This window comes from Oncorhynchus gorbuscha, linkage group LG04 (genome assembly GCF_021184085.1).
Source record: "Oncorhynchus gorbuscha isolate QuinsamMale2020 ecotype Even-year linkage group LG04, OgorEven_v1.0, whole genome shotgun sequence".
In the NCBI taxonomy this organism is placed as follows: Eukaryota; Metazoa; Chordata; class Actinopteri; order Salmoniformes; family Salmonidae; genus Oncorhynchus; species Oncorhynchus gorbuscha.
Window position 1 is genome coordinate 68,578,625 of NC_060176.1, and position 25,857 is coordinate 68,604,481.

Below are 25,857 nucleotides of genomic sequence, written 5' to 3' on the forward strand. Positions count from 1 at the left end.
TAATCCGTCTGGCCCAGCGGCTTTGTGAATGTTGATCTGTTTAAAGGTTTTGTTCACATCGGCGACCGAGAGCAATATCACACAGTCATCCAGAACAGCTGGTGCTCTCATGCATGCTTCAGTGTTGCCTGGCTCGAAGCGAGCATAAAAGGCATTTAGCTCATCTGGTAGGCTCGCGTCACTGGGCAGCTCATAGTCCGTAATAGTTTTCGAGCCCTGCCATATCTTACGAGCGTCAGAGCCAGTGCAGTAGGATTCAATCTTAATCATGTATTTGCTTGTTTGATGGTTCATCTGAGGGCATAGCAGGATTTCTTATAAGCGTCCGGATTGTGTTATTAAAACAAGACCGCTACCACAGGATAGGTTATGTAACGGGCAGACAGCAGAATATGAAGACGTGGTCAGTACATTTATAATGGCCTGCTAGAGTTCACTCAGCATGCATTAGATAAAGAAGGACTACAACGATTGCATTCCGAAGGATTACAGTATCACAGTATTCTTTCTAGAGAAAGAGATGGTTGCACTGAATTCATGGAGCATCAGGAATGATCATGTATTAACCAAATAACCATATTCAAGATATTACATAAGATTCAACATTCCCACATAACAGTTGCAGTGAATGGTGTGCAACAACCTGGAGGTAGAGATGCTGATGTGTGATGTCTTCATTCATAGGCATCGTTGCTTCTGTGTTGTTCATCATCATTATTCACAAACTGAAACAAATCATTTTCTCAGTGTTGGGAGAAGTGGGGACAGCTAATAAAGCGTGTTGTGTTTTGTGGCAGAAGTTCAGTCAGCGATGTACGGCACTGTGTCCAGACCAGCTGTTCCCCTCTGCCAGACGGAAAGATGTTATTACAGTCTATCTCCGTTGCCATGGAGAGGTAATTGTGGGTCCAGATGAGCTACAATAGCAAAATGAGAAACTCCACTGGGCACAAACTGGTTGAATCAATGTTTTTTTCAATGCATTTTGTCAACTCAATTTGTCAATATATTGTGATATGGAATCTACATGGAAAATATATTGGATTTGAAAAAAGTAATCAACTGTTGTTTTGAGGGTAAAGATTCTACCACAGGATTATGTCATCATGCTAACCAAATTTCAACATAGACAAAATATGTTCCATTTGTACCTTTAAAACAACGTCACATTTAAAACGTTACATCCACTATGGGAAAAAACAATGCCTGGGCAGCACATCATACTAGAGAATTTATCTATCTACAGTACAGCTACCATGTGGTCTCCCATCCAGGCTTTTAACCAAGCCCAGCCCTGCTTAGCGATGAGGTTTGTCACTGACTATTACCAATGTGTGATCAGGGGCGTGATTGGTGAGAGGAGCTCTACTTAAAAATGAAATAGATGCACTGTTGCTATCAATGTCATTCCAAAGTGTAGGTTTAACAGAGCAAATGAACTGTGACCATACTCTATCATTCCTATATCATGATGAGATATCTGTAATTACACATTTAGATAAAACAATGTCTGATTTTTGGTATAGTTGATTTCATTTGGTTGTGCTTTTAAATAGTTGTGTGTGAAAATAAATTGTAATCTCATTGATCAATGTCTCAACCAAATATTACCCAATTATACACTTTCAAATGACGTGATGGACACGCCTTTAATGTACTTTCTGCCCTATTTTTTAATCATCTGGTTGTACTGTGTTTTTGTGTTAGATTGTCCTATGCCTCATTGACCAAACAGTTGAACATGTCAGTTGGACATTGAGATTTGTAGCACTTATCTAAATATATGTGAAATTAACAAATTGCAAATAGGAGATAATAGCTCAGATAATCATTGTTTTGACAAGTAACCTGCTCATTCAAAGGTGAATAGGTGCTCTGGTTGATGCCCTTTCCCACACTTCTTTAAACTGAAGACCTGTGCATTTTAAAAGCTGCATTGCAAAAAGGGTTTCGATTGAGGCAATTCATCTTATTCACAAGTTTATTTTCAGAGATTGAGAGAGTCAATGGTAGAACAAAGATCTTGTTCATTTATATGAATTTTATTGCAGATACGACACATATGCAAGCTCAACAGAATAACATGTCACAATTGATCTCTCTAAGAAACAGACAGTAGACTTGTGAAGTCAAATGGAATAAAACAGCCGGTGTATGTCACTGGCTCATAGATACATTGTTTGGTACATCCTCTTGTTATAGTTTTTTTTTTGCTAGACAGAACTATATGAGCTAGACAAATTATGTCAATACAATCCAATCTACAAAGACAGGCTATCACAGTAAATATCAATTCCAACAATAAGAACATATATCAACCCCAATGACAATAAGACAGTAAAAAGCCTGTCTCCTAACAGTGCTAAACTAGTCTCCTGCACTACAGCATCAAATATAGCAAAATACATCCGGAGAAGAAAACCATTTTGGTCGGTAAAAATGCCCATGCAAAAATAAGATAGAAAAAGATAAAATATGTTGTACCATCACAAATACACAGAAATGAAACAGGGTGCTCCCAACAGTCTGTAGTCGGTGTTCCCAGATATACAGGATTTTGTCATTGACTCGTGGTTTGACTGGATTCTTGAAACTGTGCTCCATTGGGCCTCCTTTATCAATCATAATCAGATCCTATAATGTCTGTGTAGATGACTCCATGCAAACGACAGGTGGTGTTATATTGGTTCCTGAGAGGTTGTATTGCGCAGGAAAGACTGAGTACATGTTTTGAGGTGCCATTACACATTTTCCAATGAGATATTTTGATACCAACACATGGGGATAGAATTGGCATTCTATTCTGCACAGGACTCTGTGACGATCACTAGTCTCCACCTTTACAGAAGCAGGAATCGAGTTATGTGGAAAATTGCTGCTACATTTGACCAACTTTACCATCTGATCATGTAATATAATTAATTAATTAATGAGGATCACTCACCTGGGGAAAATGGTCATGATTGTGTGTTTGTGTCCTACAGTTTGGCTTTATACAGGTTGATAAACAAGGCCCAGGATATAATCTCTCTTCAATTCCAAATGTAATTAAATTCAAAACTATGATACAATAGGCTGCACTATCTGTGATCAAATAAAAAACAAGTCAAGAGTGAGTAATTCCATAAAAACACAATCATTATAAGACATTTGAAGTCATCCAAAACAAGAAAGGCATGACCTTTTCGGTTCCTGTTCTACTCTTTGTTTCTATACATTATATATCATTAGGTACTGTATTTCTTGTTACTGATTAAAATATAGGATACTTCTATCCTTCCACATTTACATATAGTATCTCCTTTACTTTGAAGCATCCGTGGACCAGACCTGGGTTCAAATTTGCTTGATTTAGCCGGGCTTGATTAGGCTTGCCTGGTATAATGGAATTAATACAATTGTTGCAAAACTGCAAACCCTGCCCATCTGGCACTCCAGGCAGGCTGCTGCAAATGATAAAAGTATTTGAAAGTTATCCAATAGTATTTGAACCCAGGTCTATCGGTGACTGAGAAGGTAACAGCATGGCTAACTATCTACTGCTCCTGCTCTGACCGAATGACGTGGAACAAGGTGACATTGTAAAGCACCTGGTGACCGTTATTCCATGCGTACAGTGCTCTGTCTTTAGGGTTATAGTCCAGCATGGAGATGTGAGAGTACTTATTCTGGAACGGTATGTCAATGTACTCGTAGGTGGACGAGTTGGTGCTGAAGGCATAATAGACCTTGGTCCCACCGGAGTAGCCATTGGTGACATACAGCGTGCTACATATCATGAAGGCCTCTCCTGCGCTCCTCTTGGGGTGGTTGGTAGTCCAGCTCTTGATGATCTGCAGGGTGTTGGGGTTCAGTTTACTGATGACAATGTTCCCTGCATTCTGATTGGTGGCGTAAACGGCCCAGAGCCCGCCCTCATCTACCATGAGGTCGATGTCTGAGTGGCCGCCCCAGGAGTAGTGGTACATGTTGTTGTAGCCGGCGTAGTCCAGCTGGCGTGACTTGCTGATGACGGAGGTCTTGAAGTCAAACTTGATGATGGTGTGGCTCTGGAACTTGTTGAAGTAGATGGAGCCGTTGTAGACCACCTGGCCAGTGCCTGACCACGGGTGGGGGAGGCGGTGAGATGTAAAGTTGTCGGAATTCATGAAGTCGTAGATGGACTTGTACTCCCGCACAAATCGGTTGTTGTGGTAGCCATCCATGTACCACACCTAGAAAGGAATACAAGAGCATCAGAAAGTCGTACATCTCTGGTATAGTATGATATTGAATTTAGCAAGAGAACAGGTAGTACATGGGTAGAGTATGTGTACACCCCAATGTCAGAAGTATTCCTCAATGAATCAACACAAGTTCTGCAGGACAACCAGTGATATCTTAGTATGTGCTTTTATCCAACTTTTATCCCATCCTGTGATTCATGTCTTTCATTCCCTAGAAGGACATAGTTTATTGCAATGACAACCAGGAGATGTAGCTACCTTCCAGATTAGCATCAGAATGTGTTGTGGTACTAAGGTCTCTTTTCAGGCCAGTGAGCAAATCCCAGACAGTGAGGCATGGGAACACATTACTAAAGTTGTGATCCAATCTGGTCAATAATCACTGGTTTATAAAAACCTGTTAATACAAACATACAAGCTAACATTTTACAGATTATATTTTACAACACCGCAAATCTGTACTGAGTGTCCTCCCATTTGCATAATTGATAAGAACGTTTTTGTGAGTCTGTGTTAACTGTATAATGAATAGCATAGGCATTGAAGGACCAGACCTACCCTAGTGTCATCTTCAGGAGCCAGGGGGTCAGTCATCCAGGATCCAAACCTTGATCCAGACGTCTTAATGGTAATTGGATCACTGATCCCTGTCAGCTTCCCACATGCTGCAAGAGCCAAATACACAATGCAAGATACATGCAAGATGCATTCATCTCTGGACTATCAATGGTGTTTATAGGTTGGAAAACATAGTGTGTGTGTGTGTGTGTGTGTGTGTGTGTGTGTGTGTGTGTGTGTGTGTGTGTGTGTGTGTGTGTGTGTGTGTGTGCGTGCGTGCGTGCGTGCGTGCGTGTGCGTAGGTCAGTGACCTACTATACAATACTTTTTGTTGAAAATGATCATATCAATTTGACTTGTTTATCCAGCTTTAGTATTACAATCTATATATCAGTTTGGTGATTTATTCAGGTTTTGACAATACTGTTTTAGCTGGAGGTTTTCTAGAAAGAACTGTGTAGATATTGTATAAATGTATGTACTAGAATCTAGATCTCCTGCTTTAGCCATCCATTTCTCTGCCTCGGAATGATGTATTCGGACAGAAAAGTCCGTTTTCATTATTCATAAGTAATGTTATCATTTATCTATGACATTGAAAGGATACTGTTGTACAGAGACCACACAACCACAAGGTGTGAGCCAACGATGAGAAACAGGCAATTCCAAGGTAACAGAGTGATGCCAAACCTTGTGGCTTGTCGTTTCTTTGTACATCCTTTCAATGTCATAGATACATGATAACTTTACTTATGAATAATGAAAACTGACTTTTCTGTTTTTACATAAACCACACACTCAATTGCTCCCCTCTTCAAATGCTATATTAAGAACAGGAACAGTAAGTGCAATATTAAAGTTTGAGTTAATTCACACAATTCCTCCCCCTAACTTCAAGTCCAGAAGAAAAATGTTGGGGGTTACACAAATATCTGCCCCCATTTTCCCAAGATAACAAACTAGCATATAATGTTCTGAGAGCCAAATGTTTCTTAGAGCTTGGTGAGAACGTGGTTGTCCTATGGTTATTTTGCATACAACCTTCCCACAATTTTCAGGTAATGGTGCAGGATAGTTGCTTGGCTTTGGTATATTCTCATATTCTCATTTAAGGAACTTAACAAAAATACAACATTTTCTTGGTATTTCATTACTTTAACAGATCGTTTCCTGAAAGTTAAAATATGGTTACATTTCATAAAAATGTTGGTCATGTTCTGGGAACTTTCTCTAACTGGTTTGACGTTGGGAATATTCTCAAATAGTTCAGAGAACGTTAAGAAATAACGTTCTTCTGTGGAAATGTCTGTAGTGCAGCATTACGTTTCCTACAGAGTTGCATTCAACAAGGTAAAAAGTTTGTGAATGGTGGCGAACATTAGATAACATATTCAACTTATTTTGTATTAGCCACGACTGTTCGCTAACGTAAGATAACAGTCTGAGAAGGCAGAGTGCGGCGAACTTACATGTCTGTTTCCGGTCTAAACTGCCACTAAAAATAATCAAGTAGCCATGTAGACTTTCTACTACAGTTGAAGTCGGAAGTTTACATACACTTAGGATGGAGTCATTAAAACTCCTTTTTTCAACCACTTCACAAATTTCTTGTTAACAAACTATAGTTTTGCCAAGTCGGTTAGGACATCTACTACAAGTCATTTTTCCAACAATTGTTTACAGCCAGATTATTTCACTTATAATTCACTGTATCACAATTCCAGTGGGTCAGAAGTTTACATACACTAAGTTGACTGTGCCTTTAAACAGCTTGGAACATTCCAGAAAATTATGCCATGGCTTCAGAAGCTTCTGATATGCTAATTGACATAATGTCAGTGAATTGGAGGTGTACCTGTGGATGTATTTCAAGGCCTACTTTCAAACTCATTGCCTCTTTGCTTGACATCATGGGAAAATCAAAAGAAATCAGCCAAAACCTCAGAAAAAAAATTGTAGACCTCCACAAGTTTGGTTCATCCATAGGAGCCATTCCCAAATGCCTGAAGGTACCACGTTCATCTGTACAAACAATAGTTCACAATTATAAAAAACAATGGGACCACGCAGCCGTCATACCGCTCAGGAAGGAGCGTTCTGTCTCCTAGTGACGAATGTACTTTGGTGCAAAAAGTGAAAATCAATCCCAGAACAACAGCAAAGGACCTTGTGAAGATGCTGGAGGAAACGGGTACAAAAGTATCTATATCCACAGTAAAATGAGTCCTACATTGACATAACCTGAAAGGCCGATGAACAAAGAAGAAGCCACTGCTCCAAAACCGCCAAAAAAAGACAGACTACAGCTTGCAACTGCACATGGGGACAAAGATCGTACTTTTTGGAGAAATGTCCTCTGGTCTGATGAAACAAAAATATTACTTTTTGGCCATAATGACCATCGTTACATTTGCAGGAAAAAGGGGGAGTCGCAAGCTGAAGAACACCATCCCAACCGTGAAGCACGGGGTGGCAGCCTCATGTTGTGGGGGTGCTTTGCTGCAGGAGGGACTGGTGCACTTCACAGAATAGATGACATCACGAGGATCGAAAATCATGTGGATATATTGAAGCAACATCTCAAGACATCAGTCATGAAGTTAAAGTTTGGGTCTTCCAAATGGACAATGACCCCAAGCAAACTTCCAAAGTTGTGGCAAAATGGCTTAAGGACAACAAAGTCAAGGTATTGGAGTGGCCATCACAAAGCCCTAACCTCAATCCTATAGAAAATTTGTGGGTAGCACTGAAAAACCGCGAGGCCTACAAACCTGACTCAGTTACACCAGCTCTGTCAGGAGGAATGGGCCAAAATTCACACAACATATTGTGGGAAGCTTGTGGGAGGCTACCCAAACATTTGACACAAGTTAAACAATTTAAAGTCAATGCTACCAAATACTAATTGAGTGTATGTAAACTTCTAACCCACTGGGAATGTGATTAAAGAAATAAAAGCTGAAATAAGTCATTCTCTATTATTCTGACATTTCACATTCTTAAAATAAAGTGGTGATCCTAATTGACCTAAGACAGTGCATTTTTATTAGGATTAAATGTCAGGAATTGTGAAAAACTGAGTTTAAATTTGGCTAAGGAGTATGTTTTTAATTCTTTTAAATTATTTTTTCAATTTCACCTTTATTTAAGGCTAGTTGAGAATAAGTTCTCATTTGTAACTGCGACCTGGCCAAGATAAAGCAAAGCAGTGTGACACAGACAACAACACAGAGTTACACATGGAGTAAACAATAAACAAGCCAATAACACAAACATGACACAGTAGAGAAAATAAAGTCTATATACAGTGTGTGCAAAAGGCATGAGGAGGTAGGCAATAAATAGGCCATAGGAGCAAATAATTACAATTTAGCAGATTAACACTGGAGTGATAAATGAGCAGATGAGGATGTGCAAGTAGAGATACTGGTGTGCAAAAGAGCAGAAAAGTAAATCAAATAAAAACAGTATGGGGATGAGGTAGGTAGATTGGGTGGGCTATTTATAGATGGACTATGTACAGCTACAGTGATCGGTTAGCTGCTCAGATAGTTGATGTTTAAAGTTGGTGAGGGAAATAAAAGTCTCCAACTTCAGCGATTTTTGCAATTAGTTCCAGTCACTGGCAGCAGAGAACTGGAAGGAAAGGCGGCCAAATGAGGTGTTGGCTTTGGGGATGATCAGTGAGATATACCTGCTGGAACGTGCGCTACGGATGGGTGTTGATATCGAGACCAGTGAACTGAGATAAGGCGGAGCTTTACCTAGCATAGACTTATAGATGACCTGGAGCCAGTGGGTCTGGCGACAAATATGTAGCGAGGGCCAGCCGACTAGAGCATACAGGTCGCAGTGGTGGGTGGTATAAGGTGATTTGGTAACAAAACATATGGCACTGTGATAGACTGCATCCAGTTTGCTGAGTAGAGTGTTGGAAGCTATTTTGTAGATGACATCGCCAAAGTCGAGGATCGGTAGGATAGTCAGTTTTACTAGGGTAAGTTTGGCGGCATGAGGGAAGGAGGCTTTGTTGCGAAATAGAAAGCCATTTGTAGATTTGATTTTGGATTGGAGATGTTTAATATTTGGAGATTTGGAGATGTTTACATTCTAGCTAGACACCTAGGTATTTATAGTAGTCCACATATTCTAGGTCGGAACCGTCCAGGGTGGTGATGCTAGTCGGGCGGGCAGGTGCGGGCAGCGTAATGGTTGAAAAGCATGCATTTGGTTCCACTAGCGCTTAAGAGCAGTTGGAGGCCACGGAAGGAGTGTTGTATGGCATTGAAGCTTGTTTGGAGGTTAGTGAGCACAGTGTCCAAGTGGGCCAGAAGTATACAGAATGGTGTCGTATGCGTAGAGATGGATCAGGGAATCGGGCGCAGCAAGAGCGACATCATTGAAATATACAGAGAAAAGAGTCAGCCCGAGAATTGAACCCTGTGGTACCCCCATAGAGACTGCCAGAGGTCCGGACAACATGCCCTCCGATTTGACACACTGAACTCTGTCTGCAAAGTAGTTGGTGAACCAGGCGAGGCAGTCATCAGAAAAAACAAGGCTATTGAGTCTGCCGATAAGAATACGGTGATTGACAGAGTCGAAAGCCTTGGCTAGGTCGATGAAGATGGCTGCACAGTACTGTCTTTTATCGGCGGTTATGATATCGTTTAGTACCTTGAGCGTGGCTGAGGTGCACCAGTGACCGGCTCGGAATGTAAACTTGCGATTTCAACTGTATATTATCTAGAAATAGCTAACTTATTTTCAGGTTGAATATTGTCGCTAAAAAGTCACAGTAATCCTTACAAAAGTAGGTGTTTGATGTTTCACGGTAACATTTTTGAATGTTTATTCAAATCGTTCAACTGAAATTGTTCACCACAAACAGAAGCCTTGTTTGCTAACGTTTCCTCATGTTCTCAAATGAATTGTTCTGAGAATGTTAAGCAAACTTTCCATAAAAACTACAAGAAATGATTAGTGATGTGTCACGAATATTACCGAAATTGACTCCCCTTCTTGTTCGGGTGGCGCTCGGCGGTCATCGTCGCCGGTCTACTAGCTATCACCGATCCGTTGTTCTGTGTTCCTTTGGTTTTGTCTTATTGGTATCACCTGTTTCTTGTTTGGTTGTTAAGGTGGGGTTATATAAGGTTGTTCAGTCTGCTTCTGTTTCGTGCGGGCTTGTTCTTCTGTTTTTGTGTTAGAGTGTTGTTGTTTGTATTTCCGGGTTTTCGCACTGTCCGTTATTAATTCTGTTCATTTTTGTTTTTCTACTTTTGTTCATGTATTTTTTCCTGGACATTAAAGCGTGTTTTTCCCACATCCTTTTTCTCTCTGCGCCTGACTCCACACCTCTTCACATATTTTACATAACAGAAGCATGCACCACGATATGGACTCAGCAGGAGCAGCGACCACTCCTCCTGTCACGATGGAGGAGAGAATCCTTCATCACACGTCCATCCTCCATCACCTAGGATCAGCGATGGATCAAATGATGGAGAGGATGGATCGTTGGGAGAGGAATGGTCTCCCTACTACCCCACCGACCCTCCCACCAGCAACTCTACCTTCTCTCCCATCTGGATCCGGTTCCAGCGCTCTGCGCATTACGCCTCCGAGGGAGTACGATGGAGCAGCGACTGGGTGCCAGGGATTCCTGCTTCAACTAGAACTCTACCTGGCCACCGTTCGGCCGGTTCGCTCGGATGAGGAGAGCGTATGGGTCCTCATCACATGCCTTACGGGTAGAGCCCTTGAGTGGGCCAATGCGGTCTGGAACGGGCCCGACTCAGCGAAGGGCAATTATCTTGAGTTCACCCGCCGTTTCAGGGCCGTGTTCGATCACCCTCCAGAGGGTCAAGCGGCGGGTGAGAGGTTGTTCCATCTCGGACAGGGGACGAGGAGCGTGCAGGACTTCGCGCTGGAGTTTCGGACTTTGGCCACTGGAGCAGGGTGGAACGAAAGGGCCCTGATAGACCATTACAGGTGTGGCCTGAGAGAGGACGTCCGCAGGGAGCTGGCTTGCCGGGACACTACACTTAGCCTGGATGGACTGATAGACCTGTCGATCCGGTTGGACCATCTGCTAGCTGCTCGCGGACGTTCTGAAAGGGTCCTGTCAGTTCTACCTCCTGACCCTCCTGCTCCTATCCCGATGGAGCTAGGACGGACCGCGTCTAGGGAGATCGGAGGAGGAAGGTCCTCCTGTACCAGTTGTGGCCGGAGATTGCACACATCTGGTCGGTGCTGGAGGAATTCATCTGGGAATCGAGAAGGCAGGCAGAACACTCCTCGGTCACTCCAGGTGAGTAAGCACCACACTCTCCCAGAGTTTCCTGTTGGTCACATGTTCTTATTAATTTGTTTCCTTAATTATTCTCCTTCTCTCCAGCATAAGGCACTGGTAGATTCAGGCGCAGCTGGAAACTTTATAGATCGCGGACTCGCTCAGAGGTTGAGGATTCCGTTAGTAAAAGTAGAACCCCCTTTTCCCGTGCACTCTTTAGATAGTCGACCATTAGGGTCAGGGCTGGTGAGGAAAGCCACAATTTCATTGGAGATGATTACGCAGGGGAATTACAAGGAGCGAATTAGTTTGTTCCTTATCGATTCACCTGCATTTCCGGTGGTGCTGGGGATTCCCTGGCTAGCTATTCATAATCCTACGATTTCTTGGAAACAGGGAACTCTCCAGGGGTGGTCTGATGAGTGTTCAGGCAGGTGTGTAGGGGTTTCCATCGGTGCGATAACGGTGGAGAGTCCAGACCAGGTTTCCACCGTGCGCATTCCAGCTGAGTATGACATTTACATTTACATTTAAGTCATTTAGCAGACGCTCTTATCCAGAGCGACTTACAAATTGACGATTTGGCTATCGCTTTCAGTAAAAAGAAGGCGACCCAATTACCACCCCATCGTCAGGGGGATTGCGTGATAAACCTCCAGGGTAACGCTGCACTCCCCAGGAGTCATGTGTATCCTTTGTCCCAGGAGGAGACGGTGGCTATGGAAACATATATTACCGAGGCTCTGGGACAGGGGTACATTCGGCCCTCCATGTCACCTGTCTCCTCGAGTTTCTTTTTTTTTAAGAAAAAGGATGGTGGTTTGCGTCCGTGTATTGATTATAGAGGTCTAAATTCCATCACAGTGGGTTTTAGTTACCCACTACCTCTCATTGCTACGGCAGTGGAATCATTTCACGGAGCGCAGTTCTTCACGAAACTGGATCTCAGGAGTGCGTATAATCTGGTGCGTATTCGGGAGGGAGATGAGTGGAAAACTGCATTTAGCACTACTTCTGGCCATTATGAGTACCTCGTCATGCCATACGGGTTAAAAAAATGCTCCAGCTATATTTCAATCCTTCGTGGATTAAATTCTCAGAGACCTGCACGGACGGGGTGTAGTGGTGTATATTGACGATTTTCTGATCTATTCCACTACACGCACTGCGCATGTGTCTCTGGTGCGCAAGGTGCCTAGACGACTGCTGGAGCATGACCTGTATGTGAAGGCGGAGAAATGTGAGTTTTCCAAACGATCAGTTTCCTTCCTGGGTTATCGCATTTCCAGCTCTGGGTTGGTAATGGAGGGTGACCGCGTAAAGGCCGTGCGTAATTGGCCGACTCCAACCACGGTAAAGGAGGTGCAGCAGTTTTTGCGGTTTGCCAATTACTACCGGAGGTTTATCCGGGGTTTTGGTCAGGTAGCTGCCCCTATTACCTCACTGCTGAAGGGGGGGCCGGTGCGTTTGCAGTGGTCAGCAGAGGCGGACAGAGCTTTCCGTAGGTTGAAGGCGATGTTCACTGAGGCGCCAGTGTTGACGCATCCGGACCCTTCTTTGGCGTTTATAGTAGAGGTGGATGCATCCGAGGCTGGGGTTGGAGTGGTGCTCTCACAGCGTTCGGGTGCGCCACCGAAACTCCGCCCCTGTGCCTTTTTTTCGAAGAAACTCGGGCCAGCGGAGCGGAATTATGATGTGGGGGATAGGGAGTTTTGGTGGCTATGGTTAAAGCCCTGAAGGTGTGGAGACACTGGCTTGAGGAGGCTAAGCACCCTTTCCTTATCTGGACTGACCACCGTAACCTGGAGTATATCCGATCAGCTAGGAGACTGAATCCTCGTCAGGCAAGGTGGGCCATGTATTTCACCAGATTTCCTTTTACTATCTTGTATAGACCAGGTTCCCTCAACACTAAGGCCGACGCGCTGTCAAGACTCTATGACACTGAGGACAGGTCCATCAATCCTACTTCCGGCAGCTAAGCTGGTGGCACCAGTAGTATGGGATGTGGATGTGGACATCGAGCGGGCACTAAGGGAGGAAGCTGCACCTCCACAGTGTCCAGAGGGTCGTAGGTACGTGCCGCTCGCTGTTTGTGATCAATTGATTCGATGGGCTCATTGTCTACCCTCGTCGGGTCACCCAGGTATTTTTAGGACAGTGCGAGGTCTTCAGAGGAAGAACTGGTGGCCCACTTTGGTGAGGGATGTGCGATTCTATGTCTCCTCCTGTTCGGTGTGCGCCCAGAGTAAGGCTCCAAGACACCTGCCACGAGGTAAATTACAACCTCTTCCCGTTCCACAACGGCCGTGGACCCATCTATCGGTGGATTTTCTTACTGACCTTCCCCCCTCTCAGGGTAACACAACGATCCTGGTCGTTGTGGATCGGTTGTCTAAGTCCTGCCGTCTTATTCCATTGCCCGGTCTCCCTATGGCCCTACAGACTGCGGAAGCTCTTTTCACCCATGTCTTCCGGCACTACGGGGTGCCCGAGGATATAGTTTAGGATCGGGGCCCCCAGTTTATCTCCGGTGTTTGGAGGGCATTTATGGAACGTCTGGGGGTCTCGTTCAGCCTGACCTCAGGGTATCACCCGGAGAGTAATGGGCAGGTGGAGAGAGTGAACCAGGAGGTGGGTAGGTTTCTGCGGGGGTATTGCCAGGACCGGCCAGGGGAGTGGGCGAGATATATTCCCTGGGCAGAAATGGCCCAGAACTCACTAAGCCACTCCTCTACCAACATGTCACCATTTGAGTGCGTGTTGGGGTACCAGCCAGTCGTGGCACCGTGGCATCAGAGCCAGACTGAGGCTTCTGTGGTGGAGGAGTGGGTGCAGCGCTCTATGGAGACCTGGAGGGCTGTCCAAGAGTCATTACGCCAAGCGAGTGTAAGGCAGAAGAAGAGCGCTGACCGTCACCGCAGTGAGGCCCCCGTGTTTGCACCTGGGGACAGGGTCTGGCTTTCGACCCGAAACCTGCCCCTCCGTTTGCCCTGCCGGAAGCTGGGTCCGCAGTGTATAGGGCCATTTAAAGTCCTGAGAAGAATAAACTAGGTTTGTTATTGATTATTACTTCCTTCGTATTATCGTATTAACCCTCTCATTTCATGTGTCTCTTCTCAGGCCGGTGGTAACTGGTCCCATGCAGGAAGGTGAGGTTCCGGAGGTGACTCCCCTTCTTGTTCGGGTGGCGCTCGGCGGTCGTCGTCGCCGGTCTACTAGCTATCACCGATCCGTTGTTCTGTGTTCCTTTGGTTTTGTCTGATTGGTATCACCTGTTTCTTGTTTGGTTGTTAGGGTGGGGTTATATAAGGTTGTTCAGCCCGCTTCTGTTTCGTGCGGGCTTGTTCGTCTGTTTTTGTGTTAGAGTGTTGTTGTTTGTATTTCCGGGTTTTCGCGCTGTCCGTTATTATTTCTGTTCATTTTTGTTTTACTACTTTTGTTCATGTATTTTTTCCTGGACATTAAAGCGTGTTTTTCCCACATCCTTTTGCTCTCTGCGCCTGACTCCACACCTCTTCACAGATTTTACGTAACATGATGATCAGAGAAGGTTCTAAGAACATTATTTAAAAACATACATTCCGTTCTCAGCATCAACAAAACTCTATCATGTTATGCATGTTCAGGTGTGTTGGCCGCGACCACTAATTGGCCTCACCTGACCTTAATGAGTGCTTGTTTTCTTTGAAATGGGGTCTGTTTGAATAGACTCAAATTAACAGCTTAGTATTCGTTTAAAAAAAACATCCTCAATGCATCATGGTGATGCAGTGGACTAATTCCATGGATTCACAACAGAAGATTATATGTTCAAATCTCACTGATGCTGTGTCACAATAAAAACAAAGATGTTTGCATGATTAATGCCTAAGGAAATGCAGTTCCATGTGTTCTATCTGTGCTTGGAGTTCAATTTTTTTTGCCCAAAATAAGTTGGCAGTGTTATTAAAAGTCTTATTGATACATTCAGTGAAAGTTAAGGAAGTAATTCAAAAACCTCCAAATAACCTATTATTACCGTTCTCAGAGTGTTAATAGAAGTTTCAGGAAACAAGAGTGAATTTCCACTTCTGTTCTCAGAACATTTAAAAAAAACATGACATTTTACTAGGAAACAGTCATTCATTCCCACAACCAATGTGAAACCAAAAACAGTTGTTCCCACAACTTCGAAGGAACCAAATGTGCTAGCTGGGTAGTGTATGCTGTCTACCATAGCTATAGTACTTGGAGAGTTATAGCTGAGCACTTGAAACAAAAATGGATAATCCTCTGAAATTGAAGTGAGCCCTTCTTTAATCTCTAAGAATTTGCTAGCACATTGGCTCTACTCCCTGCCTACAGGGTCATCCCTAGAGCTACAGTCAGCATCCTAACAGTAAGCACAGTGGCACAAAGGAAAATGACTTCAATGCCTCATTCCTTACAATTGGATTTCTTCTACCTATTTCTTCCTATTTTATTTTGAATCATGTATTTTGCACCATTCATTGATTTGTTCAGCCTTTCACTTACTGTTAGCCTGTCACGACATCAACCGAACAACTATGGTGACAGATAGGATACTGTATATGCTGGGAGATCCCTTGGTTTAGACACACATCATGCCATCTATTTAGCCTTTTATACAATCCTGTGAACAACCCATGCAACAAAGAGATTACCGAAAGAAATAATCTGTCAATTGTTATATCCTGGTACTATTTTTAGATGACTGTCGCTACAATGGTGTGAAGCTTTTGGCCAAGAAGTGGACATAAGCTCACAGCTCATTTCTGGCACACATAACATGACGTGCTAGGGATGTAGTTTCGGTTTAATAGGATTACATTAGCAAAACTTAATCCAAATCACCATCTAACAACTCTAAATCCTAACATGTTTAAATAGCTTCTAACCTGACATATGAGAACGGTTTGTCTTTTTTCATCAGCAATATTATTATTCATTGATGTGCATTCTAGGCACGTGATTGCCTACCATCAGAGAATGACTGAGTATGTTCAAGCGATAATGTAGTGGTAGAGCATGTACCATAGTGGATAGATAGAGATCTATTGGTGTGAGTAGAATGACTACTGTAGATCTGATTGGCCCGTTGCACAAGGAAGCAAAGAGGGTGTTTCGGTGTTCTCTGAGCCTACCTAATTTTTGCATGCATGCACGAAGCCTCTCTTCAAGATTTGACACTCTGTTTTGTAGCTCCTCGTAGTCATAGGCGCCGATCTCCTCCTGGAGTTCGTTTAGCACAGACGTCAGATTCTGGAGCTCCTCTTTAAACCGCAATACCAATTTTGCATCGGCTTTGTACTCCTCCAACACTGGTATCAATGGCCTAAGTTCCTCCATTTTCGCTTTTATTGCCTGAAAGGTTAAAATAGGCTTGGTTCAGTGTTATGCGAGCAAATGGGTGTTCCACACCTGTCTTACCCTACTCTGGCTGTCTCCCTATGGTGAGTTCAGAGTGGACCTAACACATTCAACAGTATCATGAGTGGATGTGACATCATCACAAACATAAGCAGCATGAAACAAGTCCTCGGTACACCAAAAACAATTGGGAAAATATTTTATTTTCACCTTTTAAAATGCAACATCTTAGGGTTACATGCTTTTGTGTCACATTCAACAATGTTTCCTTATTTCTTGTGGTAACCAGTTATGCATTGACAAAACTAAACAGGATATGGAATTGAATAAAACAAAAGTAATATTAATTTTAAAAAACGGAACTAAATGTCTTGATGGAATGCATCGACACTAACATGCAGAAATGCAAAGAGCAGTGCAGGTCTGAGGGTGAAAAGGGTGCTCGTTTTCAAATAAACTGCATGGTGCAAATAGTCAGTGGTCAAGTTCAGGGATAGAACACTGGAATAGAACTGCCTCTTCAGTCTCTGCAGCTTTGATATAATTTCCTAAAGTTAGCCCTGCAAGCAAGAAAATGAGATACTGTTGAGTGTTGAATAATCTAACTCACTAGCCTAATATACACACACAAAACGTGCAAGGGTCATCACTCCCAGGGTTGCTCATGACAGACACATAACATAAACATAGCATTGGTGAGGATAGGTGGGGAACACACACAAACATACACACACTAACAAACATAAACGTCATCAGAATAGTTGATGATGTTACATTTTAATTCCAGAGACAAGCATTTAGGTGTATGGGTTTCATTCACAGCAGGGGCTGTATGTGTCATGCTTCTCAGAGAAGTAGTGCTGATCTCGAATGTGAATGAATACTATTATATGGACAATAAGGACCTGATCCTAGCTCAGCACTCCTACTCTGAGAGGCTTGATAAATATGGACCCAGAACTCCACTTACAGCACATCTCTTTGTACAATGTTGTCTATGTAAGAGTAAGGTTGCAAAATTCTAGGAACATTAAATCAATTCCCTGGTTTTCCCGGAATCAGGAGGGAGGGAATAAGCAGCAAATCCGGAATCCTCCAACCAGGATTTCAGGAAAAACAGGAAATGTATTGAAAGTTCACGGAATTTAGCAACCCTAAGAGAAATGTTGACATACCTTGTATTGCCTGGCAATGTTCTGCTTGTGGTTCTCCTCCACCTGTTTAAACTTGGTCTCCAGACCTTTCAGCTGAACCTCCATCCTCTCCACGTACTGCAGGTCTCTCTGGGTCCGCTGGTCTAGCACCTGGATAGACTGGGTCATGTTCTGGACCTAACACAGGGGAATAGAAAAACATGTCTCTTAAAGCCCTAAATGTACCTAAATACAGCCCAAACACTTGTGTATTCAGGTCTTCCCAGGCTTATTATTTAATTCCATTTTTGGAATCAAAATAAACAAATTATACACCCAATAAACACAAAGATATAGATTTTAGCCATCAATGTTTCTTCAACAATGTTGGTGCATGACACAATTTCTTGTATATATCTTGTGGATAACTGACTACAAATCTGACACTGTATAACCTCTGACGTGTGTAGGCAGAGAATACATCATTTCAGGTGCTCAAGAGAAACAAAGTGTTATGTGTACTTAAGGATCAAGCCGAATCAGAAAGACATCCATTTCTGACCCCAAATTACCCACAGCAGTGATAGAGATTGAGAGTATGCTATACATGGACTGCTGGTTGTTCCACATCAAGGTGCCAAAGTTGCACAACATCTAGCCTCCAAACAAAACTACTGCATAAGACTGAATGTCAGATCATATCAAATGATGATGACAGCAAATCAATATTGGCATTACAGGGTGAACTGAACTGCTATTGTCAAGGAGCCATACAAGTAACTCTAGTCCTCTGGCCAGTGGCTGCTGCTGAGAAGATGATGGAGGGAAATGAGTGTGGGAGATATGGTGGTCATGATGCAACTGGTGAATGGCGCTTGTTCTAGTGGCAGTCTGGTAGTGGGGGGTTATGGGTACTGTAGTATATCATGCTACATGGAGGGGGCGGGGGTTACTTTTTCTAGCAGCTGTCGGAGCTGTTTGGTCCTGGCGTCCCGCGAGCACATGGACTGTTGAGGCGCCACCACAGTGCAGACACAGCGGCCCTCCGTGTCCTGGGCTGAGCTGTAAACCTGCCATGACTCCTCAGGGTTGGCTGGGAGCACCTAGGATGGACAGACAGGGTGAGAGAAGGAGAGAGAGGGAAAGACAGACAGAGCGGGAGAGAGACAGATGGGGAGAGAGACAGACAGGGACGGACAGACAGACAGACAGACAGACAGACAGACAGACAGCCAGCCAGCCAGCCAGCCAGCCAGCCAGCCAGACAGACAGACAGACAGACAGACAGACAGACAGACAGACAGACAGACAGACAGACAGACAGACAGACAGACAGACAGTGTGAGAGAGGGAAAGACAGAAAGGGAGAGAGAGACACAGCCAGACAGGGAGATAGACAGTGAGACAGGGGGAAAGACAGACAGACAGACAGGGAGAAGACAGACAGACAGACAGACAGACAGACAGTGTGAGAGAGGGAAAGACAGACAGCGAGACAGGGAGATAGACAGTGAGAGGGAAAGACAGTGACAGAGAGGGAAAGACAGATAGGGAGAGAGAGACAGAGCCAGACAGGGAGATAGACAGTGAGAGAGAGGGAAAGACAGTGACAGAGAGGGAAAGACAGATAGGGAGAGAGAGACAGAGCCAGACAGGGAGATAGACAGTGACAAAGAGGGAAAGACAGATAGGGAGAGAGAGACAGAGCCAGACAGGGAGATAGACAGTGAGAGAGAGGGAAAGACAGATAGGGAGAGAGAGACAGACAGCCAGACAGGGAGATAGACAGTGAGAGAGAGGGAAAGACAGATAGGGAGAGAGAGACAGAGCCAGACAGGGAGATAGACAGTGAGACAGGGGGAAAGACAGTGACAGAGAGGGAAAGACAGATAGGGAGAGAGACAGACAGAGACAGGGAGATAGACAGTGAGAGAGAGGGAAAGACAGTGACAAAGAGGGAAAGACAGATAGGGAGAGAGAGACAGACAGCCAGACAGGGAGATAGACAGTGAGAGAGAGGGAAAGACAGATAGGGAGAGAGAGACAGACAGCCAGACAGGGAGATAGACAGTGAGACAGGGGGAAAGACAGTGACAGAGAGGGAAAGACAGATAGGGAGAGAGACAGACAGCGAGACAGGGAGATAGACAGTGAGAGAGAGGGAAAGACAGTGACAGAGAGGGAAAGACAGATAGGGAGAGAGAGACAGACAGCCAGACAGGGAGATAGACAGTGAGAGAGAGGGAAAGACAGATAGGGAGAGAGAGACAGACAGCCAGACAGGGAGACAGACAGTGAGACAGGGGGAAAGACAGATAGGGAGAGAGAGACAGAGCCAGACAGGGAGACAGACAGTGAGAGATAGACAGTGACAGAGAGGGAAAGACAGATAGGGAGAGAGAGACAGACAGCCAGACAGGGAGATAGACAGTGAGAGAGAGGGAAAGACAGATAGGGAGAGAGAGACAGACAGCCAGACAGGGAGATAGACAGTGAGAGAGAGGGAAAGACAGATGGGGAGAGAGAGACAGACAGCCAGACAGGGAGATAGACAGTGAGAGAGAGGGAAAGACAGTGACAAAGAAAAGACAGATAGGGAGAGAGAGACAGACAGCCAGACAGGGAGATAGACAGTGAGAGAGAGGGAAAGACAGATAGGGAGAGAGAGACAGACAGCCAGACAGGGAGATAGACAGTGAGACAGGGGGAAAGACAGTGACAGAGGGGAAAGACAGATAGGGAGAGAGACAGACAGCGAGACAGGGAGATAGACAGTGAGAGAGGGAAAGACAGTGACAGAAAAAGACAGATAGGGAGAGAGAGACAGACAGCCAGACAGGGAGATAGACAGTGAGAGAGAGGGAAAGACAGATAGGGAGAGAGAGACAGACAGCCAGACAGGGAGACAGACAGTGAGACAGGGGGAAAGACAGATAGAGAGAGAGAGACAGAGCCAGACAGGGAGACAGACAGTGAGAGAGAGGGAAAGACAGTGACAAAGGGAAAGACAGATAGGGAGAGAGAGACAGACAGCCAGACAGGGAGATAGACAGTGAGAGAGAGGGAAAGACAGATAGGGAGAGAGAGACAGACAGCCAGACAGGGAGATAGACAGTGAGAGAGAGGGAAAGACAGATAGGGAGAGAGAGACAGAGCCAGACAGGGAGACAGACAGTGAGAGAGAGGGAAAGACAGTGACAAAGAGGGAAAGACAGATAGGGAGAGAGAGACAGACAGCCAGACAGGGAGATAGACAGTGAGAGAGAGGGAAAGACAGATAGGGAGAGAGAGACAGACAGCGAGACAGGGAGATAGACAGTGAGAGAGAGGGAAAGACAGTGACACAGAGGGAAAGACAGATAGGGAGAGAGAGACAGACAGCCAGACAGGGAGATAGACAGTGAGAGAGAGGGAAAGACAGTGACAGAGAGGGAAAGACAGATAGGGAGAGAGAGACAGACAGCCAGACAGGGAGATAGACAGTGAGAGAGAGGGAAAGACAGACAGACAGACAGACAGACAGACAGACAGACAGACAGACAGACAGACAGACAGACAGACAGACAGACAGACAGACAGACAGACAGACAGACAGACAGACAGACAGACAGACAGACAGACAGACAGACAGAGACAGACAGTGATAGACAGACAGACAGTGAGAGAGAGGGAAAGACGGATAGGGAGAGAAAGATGAATGAAAACAGGTTATTCATATAGAGATGTGATGTGACAGTATTAGCATGTTTACACCATACTGCGCTGGTTCAGACATTTCTCTTTCACACTGTCCTCTCCAGCACGGTTCCAGCAGCCATGGAGGGTGCGTAACCAAGCCAGTACAGTTTAGCTTGCTTGGGCTCGGCAGGGCACGGCTCACATTGGCTCAGTAGTGTGTAGGATTTAAGATAGACTACATTACTACTCTTATCTAAAACACATTACTTTACTCCAAAATGATGTCATCACATTTTTGGAGGTTTGGACAAAAGCATGATCTCTGCCAAGAAATGTGTGCCAGTTTGATGCAGAATATTTTCACCACAGGGATTTACGTAACATTTTTCTAAAATGATGACATACGATTACATAAAATGCCATCTGTAGTGTTGAACCTTGCCGTATGCTCCCACCTAATCTCCGACCATCAAAATGACTATCCACATTCTAAAGGCAATGGGGCTGACAAAAGGAGTTGACATCAAATTGAGGGAAACAACTTTGTAAATCTACTCAAATAGCTTTGCTGGATTGTGATGGTATTAAATCATAATCTAGTATATCTAAACACTTAATGTAGCCCACAGGAATTTAATCTGTGCCATTTATGTCAATGAAACCTTACATTTTCAACTCTCCAATAAAGTCATGGCATAAAGTCAGTCAATTTATATATACACGTGCCATTTCGCATTTCTATCCAAAGCGATTTATAGTCATGCGTGCATACATTTTATGTACTGGTGGTAGGGGGAATCGAACACACTATCCTGGCGGTGCAAGAGCTATGCTCTGCTAAAGGAACAACAGAGGACCAAGCCTATTTACCACTAAGACTTCAGAGTAAACATCTGATACAGAGTCTGTTCTAAATGTGGATTGGTTACAGCTTTACAACTACATGGTTGAACCCAGAGCCAGAAATAGACATTTGGACAGAAATATGACTCTACATTAACCCTGGCAAGTGGTGACATGCAGTGTATTGTGCTAAAATCCATTGTCTACAATGTGTCTACATTATCTGTTAGTGTTCTTATATAATGTAGCATTATTCTGCTCTTTATATTCAATTACATTAGTCACAGACAATCTCACAACTGTTATAATTGTCCATCATTGCCACACTTCTTCTCCAACATATATCAGTTAAACCATTAAGCAAATGTGTGAAAGTTGTTGAAACCTACACTATGGCTAACAAGAATAGTAAGATAATGATTTGCCGTTTATTCAACTATATGTTTATGGATAGGCCTACTCGTCATTACAGTCCATTTTGATTTATTTTGATGCACAAGCAACACCTGTTTTCTTTCAATTTCCAACCAACATTAGGTATCAATTATAGGTATAGGCCTACTAAATAACTATTGCAATCTATCCTCTGCAGATTCTAATGGTTCCTGGATCTGCTGTCACTCACGCCGGTGCTCCGGTCCGCTGTCCCTCCTGATAATACCGATAGCTTGTTGGTGTTAAGTCCCACCAAGGACGGTAACGTCTGCGACATCCAGTTACTAATCATAGCCATCGTGCTCAACACCACTCCAATCTTCAGTAAAGGCACCGACATATCTGCGCTCTTGTATTACCAAAAATGTCCTTGTACACATTCCAGTGAAGAACTAACTAGACAATTCATATTGCCAATCATTGGATGCAACGGCAGGGCTGCAACAGCGGTGAGTTTAGGTTTGAACATCTTTGGCTGACAGGTGGTTTCTGCTCTCTTCAAAAGCCACTTTGATGATGGCTCAATGTAGTTGTTGGAAAATGTGAAGTGGTTCTCCCGCAATCGCTTTCGAGTTTAGAAGATGACAGGGATTCAGTCGCCTCTCCCATTCGCTGAATACCCCCGCCCACCGCGCACGGATAGAACAACTTTCCGTTGAAATGAAATTCATGGCGCCACGCTTTGGCGCTTGCCACAGCGAAACAGGACTATGTACCTTAACACAGCGAAACAGGACTATGTACCTTGCCACAGCGAAACAGGACTATGTACCTTGCCACAGCGAAACAGGACTATGTACCTTGCCACAGTGAAACAGGACTATGTACCTTGCCACAGCGAAACAGGACTATGTACCTTGCCACAGTGAAACAGGACTATGTACCTTGCCACAGCGAAACAGGACTATGTACCTTGCCACCAAATCCAAGAAAATGCCATGCCAGGAAAACAATATCTAAATAGCATAACTTCAGACATTGAAGTCAATTGTGTGATAGATTCAATTTAAGTATGAAACCCTGCAAACGCAATGGAGACAAAACGAACCCAGACGATATTTTCAGACTGGATAGCGTAATTGTGTAGGTTGGCTACTTTAATAACGGTGGCTTGATGACTCTATGGGGACAAGAACTGTAATAATCCAATCACATTGAAACCAACAGCCATAATAATTGCCATAGAAAGCAAGGTAGCCTACGAGTCCCATTTAATCCAATAAAGAAGTGCCGGATTTTGATTGTCATTCACAGAAAAAAACATGTAGACAATTCATAATCTACGTAAGTGTTTGACAGTAAATCTGATTAATCGTAGACATTTGAATCAGCATCAGATTCAACATAAAGCTTGTACAAGGTCCGTGGCGCAATAATGAGATATTCAGCATCTGTACTGAAATGCAGTTAATGCACTGTTCTTGACCTGTTTTATGCAACCAGGTCCAGGGATATCGAGGGACATTCCGCCACCTTGTCGTTACGAATGGTATTGCACGTCCGTTTGTCAGGTACTGTAGCCCAGTATTGTGTTTTTTTTTAAAAACAAGATAAGCTTTAAAAACTATATATTTCTGTTTGTTTTCTCTTTCATGAGTTACAGACATTTGTTTTTATCATTTCTTTTTTGGTTGCTTCTTTTTGTCTTTTTGTTTAAAAAATATATAATATATTTCTTCCACATTTAATAAGCTATATATATTTATTTTCTTTGTTTGGATGTTGTTGGTTATATTGCACTAGTTGTTTGGGATCAAAAAGAAGGGATTAACATACAATACATTACATCACATTTACTGTTCATAATACAAACAAATTACAAATGATTATAAGGAATTCAAAAGTCAATAATCTTCCTAGTATTGCCATAGCCTGCCATACCAACATCATGAATACGATGAGAATGATTAGTTGAATGAATCAGAACTTCGGTGCTTTCAAATGGCACCAAATGTATGATTCATTCAACTAATCACGAGCTTGATGATTAGTTGATTAAGTATGTGATCAAGTGTCTTAGTGCTCATCTAGAACAAAAGCTTGAACCCCTTGTTGTCCAGGAAAGTTTGACAGGTTGCATTGTGGCAGCCAGGAAGAGGCGCTGTGGCACTGTGAGTGCAATGCATCTCTGAATTGAGAAACAATTCCTTAGAAAGATGGAGATAAGAAGAACATGTTCATGGAGACCATTACAAATGAATACGAGTTATTAATCATAGAAAAAGTCAAATGTTTTGGAATTGTTTAGAAGTTTAGAGCAATAATAGCAGTCTATTATAATTGTGTTGAAATAGTTTTGTTTTCATATTTCTGTCTGCAGTGTTAGTATAACCAGAAGAGTCTATTCATGTTAGGCTACAATCTGGCGTTAATGCATTGTTTTAATAATATTTGTAATTAAGCCTTTTATCTGACATATTTGTTATATTCGGACTATCAAACCAAATTGCAATTGTCTAGATGCAAGGATGTCACTGTGACATTTCTCGCGTATTTCAATGTAGACATGATAAAGTAGATGACCCTATCGCTCACATAGCTTAATTGGAGTGAATTTGGAATTAGTTCGATGCATTGAATGTGAAACGCCAATTGAAACATTTCAGTATAGCCTACCCTACCTCACAGATTAAATACATTGATGATTTTGATTTTGTCAAATTTTGTTATAGATACAATAGATAGTTTGGCTACAGAAATGCCTCTGAACGCACATTAGCCCTTATCAATTTTACGAGAATGACAGAATCCCTTTATCGTTCAGCATAATCGATTTGAACCTCTTAATCTCGAGAACGACAACGTTGTTCAATAGGTCATTTGTACGATAATTTGCTAAGCATGGTTTGGATATTTTAAATGGGGAATAAAATGGCGTTTATAAACCTACTTGGGTGAGTTCGGTGCCCATCAAGACAAGGAGGGTGAGACTCAGGAGCTTGTTAGTAGGCTGCATCGCTTGCCTCCGATAGCACTAGATCCAGTGATTTCACATGCAGATTGTCTTTTTCCCCTGTAATGTCTTCTTCCTCTTTTATACACGTCGTCTCGCAATCTTCGTTGCAGCGCTAAAGCACACAGATAAAGGTAAAGAACAAATCTAGTGTGAGGATCGGTCACTGCATGATGTTCAATGCTTCTCAGTGCGTTGTGCAGAAGATCCCTTTCCTTCTGTCTTCCTTCTGTCAGCCACCTCGCATGAGAAGCATGGAAAGAAAAAACATTCGCAAAAGTTGGCTCCGCAAAACAAGGACAGAGGTGTGTGTGTGTGACAATGCGGGAGGGAGCTGGCTGTGGTGCTGAAACCGGATGTGAC

General features: G+C 43.5%; 1 protein-coding gene across 3 annotated transcripts; it reads right to left on the reverse strand.

Moving 5' to 3' along the window:
* Positions 1–2,021: 2,021 nt before the first annotated feature.
* Positions 2,022–25,857, reverse strand: LOC124034584 (noelin-like). 3 transcript variants are annotated; one of them, XM_046347973.1, is made up of 6 exons: positions 25,432–25,857; positions 18,539–18,688; positions 17,628–17,783; positions 16,227–16,446; positions 4,785–4,891; positions 2,022–4,214 (listed from the first exon to the last, which is right to left on the reverse strand). In XM_046347973.1, exons 1-6 carry the CDS (start codon positions 25,495–25,497, stop codon positions 3,537–3,539), a joined length of 1,377 nt encoding a protein of 458 aa, XP_046203929.1. In that variant the 5' UTR covers positions 25,498–25,857; the 3' UTR covers positions 2,022–3,536. The 3 variants fall into 3 exon arrangements, with proteins under 3 accessions (XP_046203929.1, XP_046203928.1, XP_046203931.1); XM_046347972.1 differs by lacking the exon at positions 25,432–25,857 and adding an exon at positions 22,732–23,139; XM_046347975.1 differs by lacking the exons at positions 2,022–4,214; positions 4,785–4,891; positions 16,227–16,446 and adding an exon at positions 16,635–17,012 and having other exon boundaries at positions 25,432–25,841.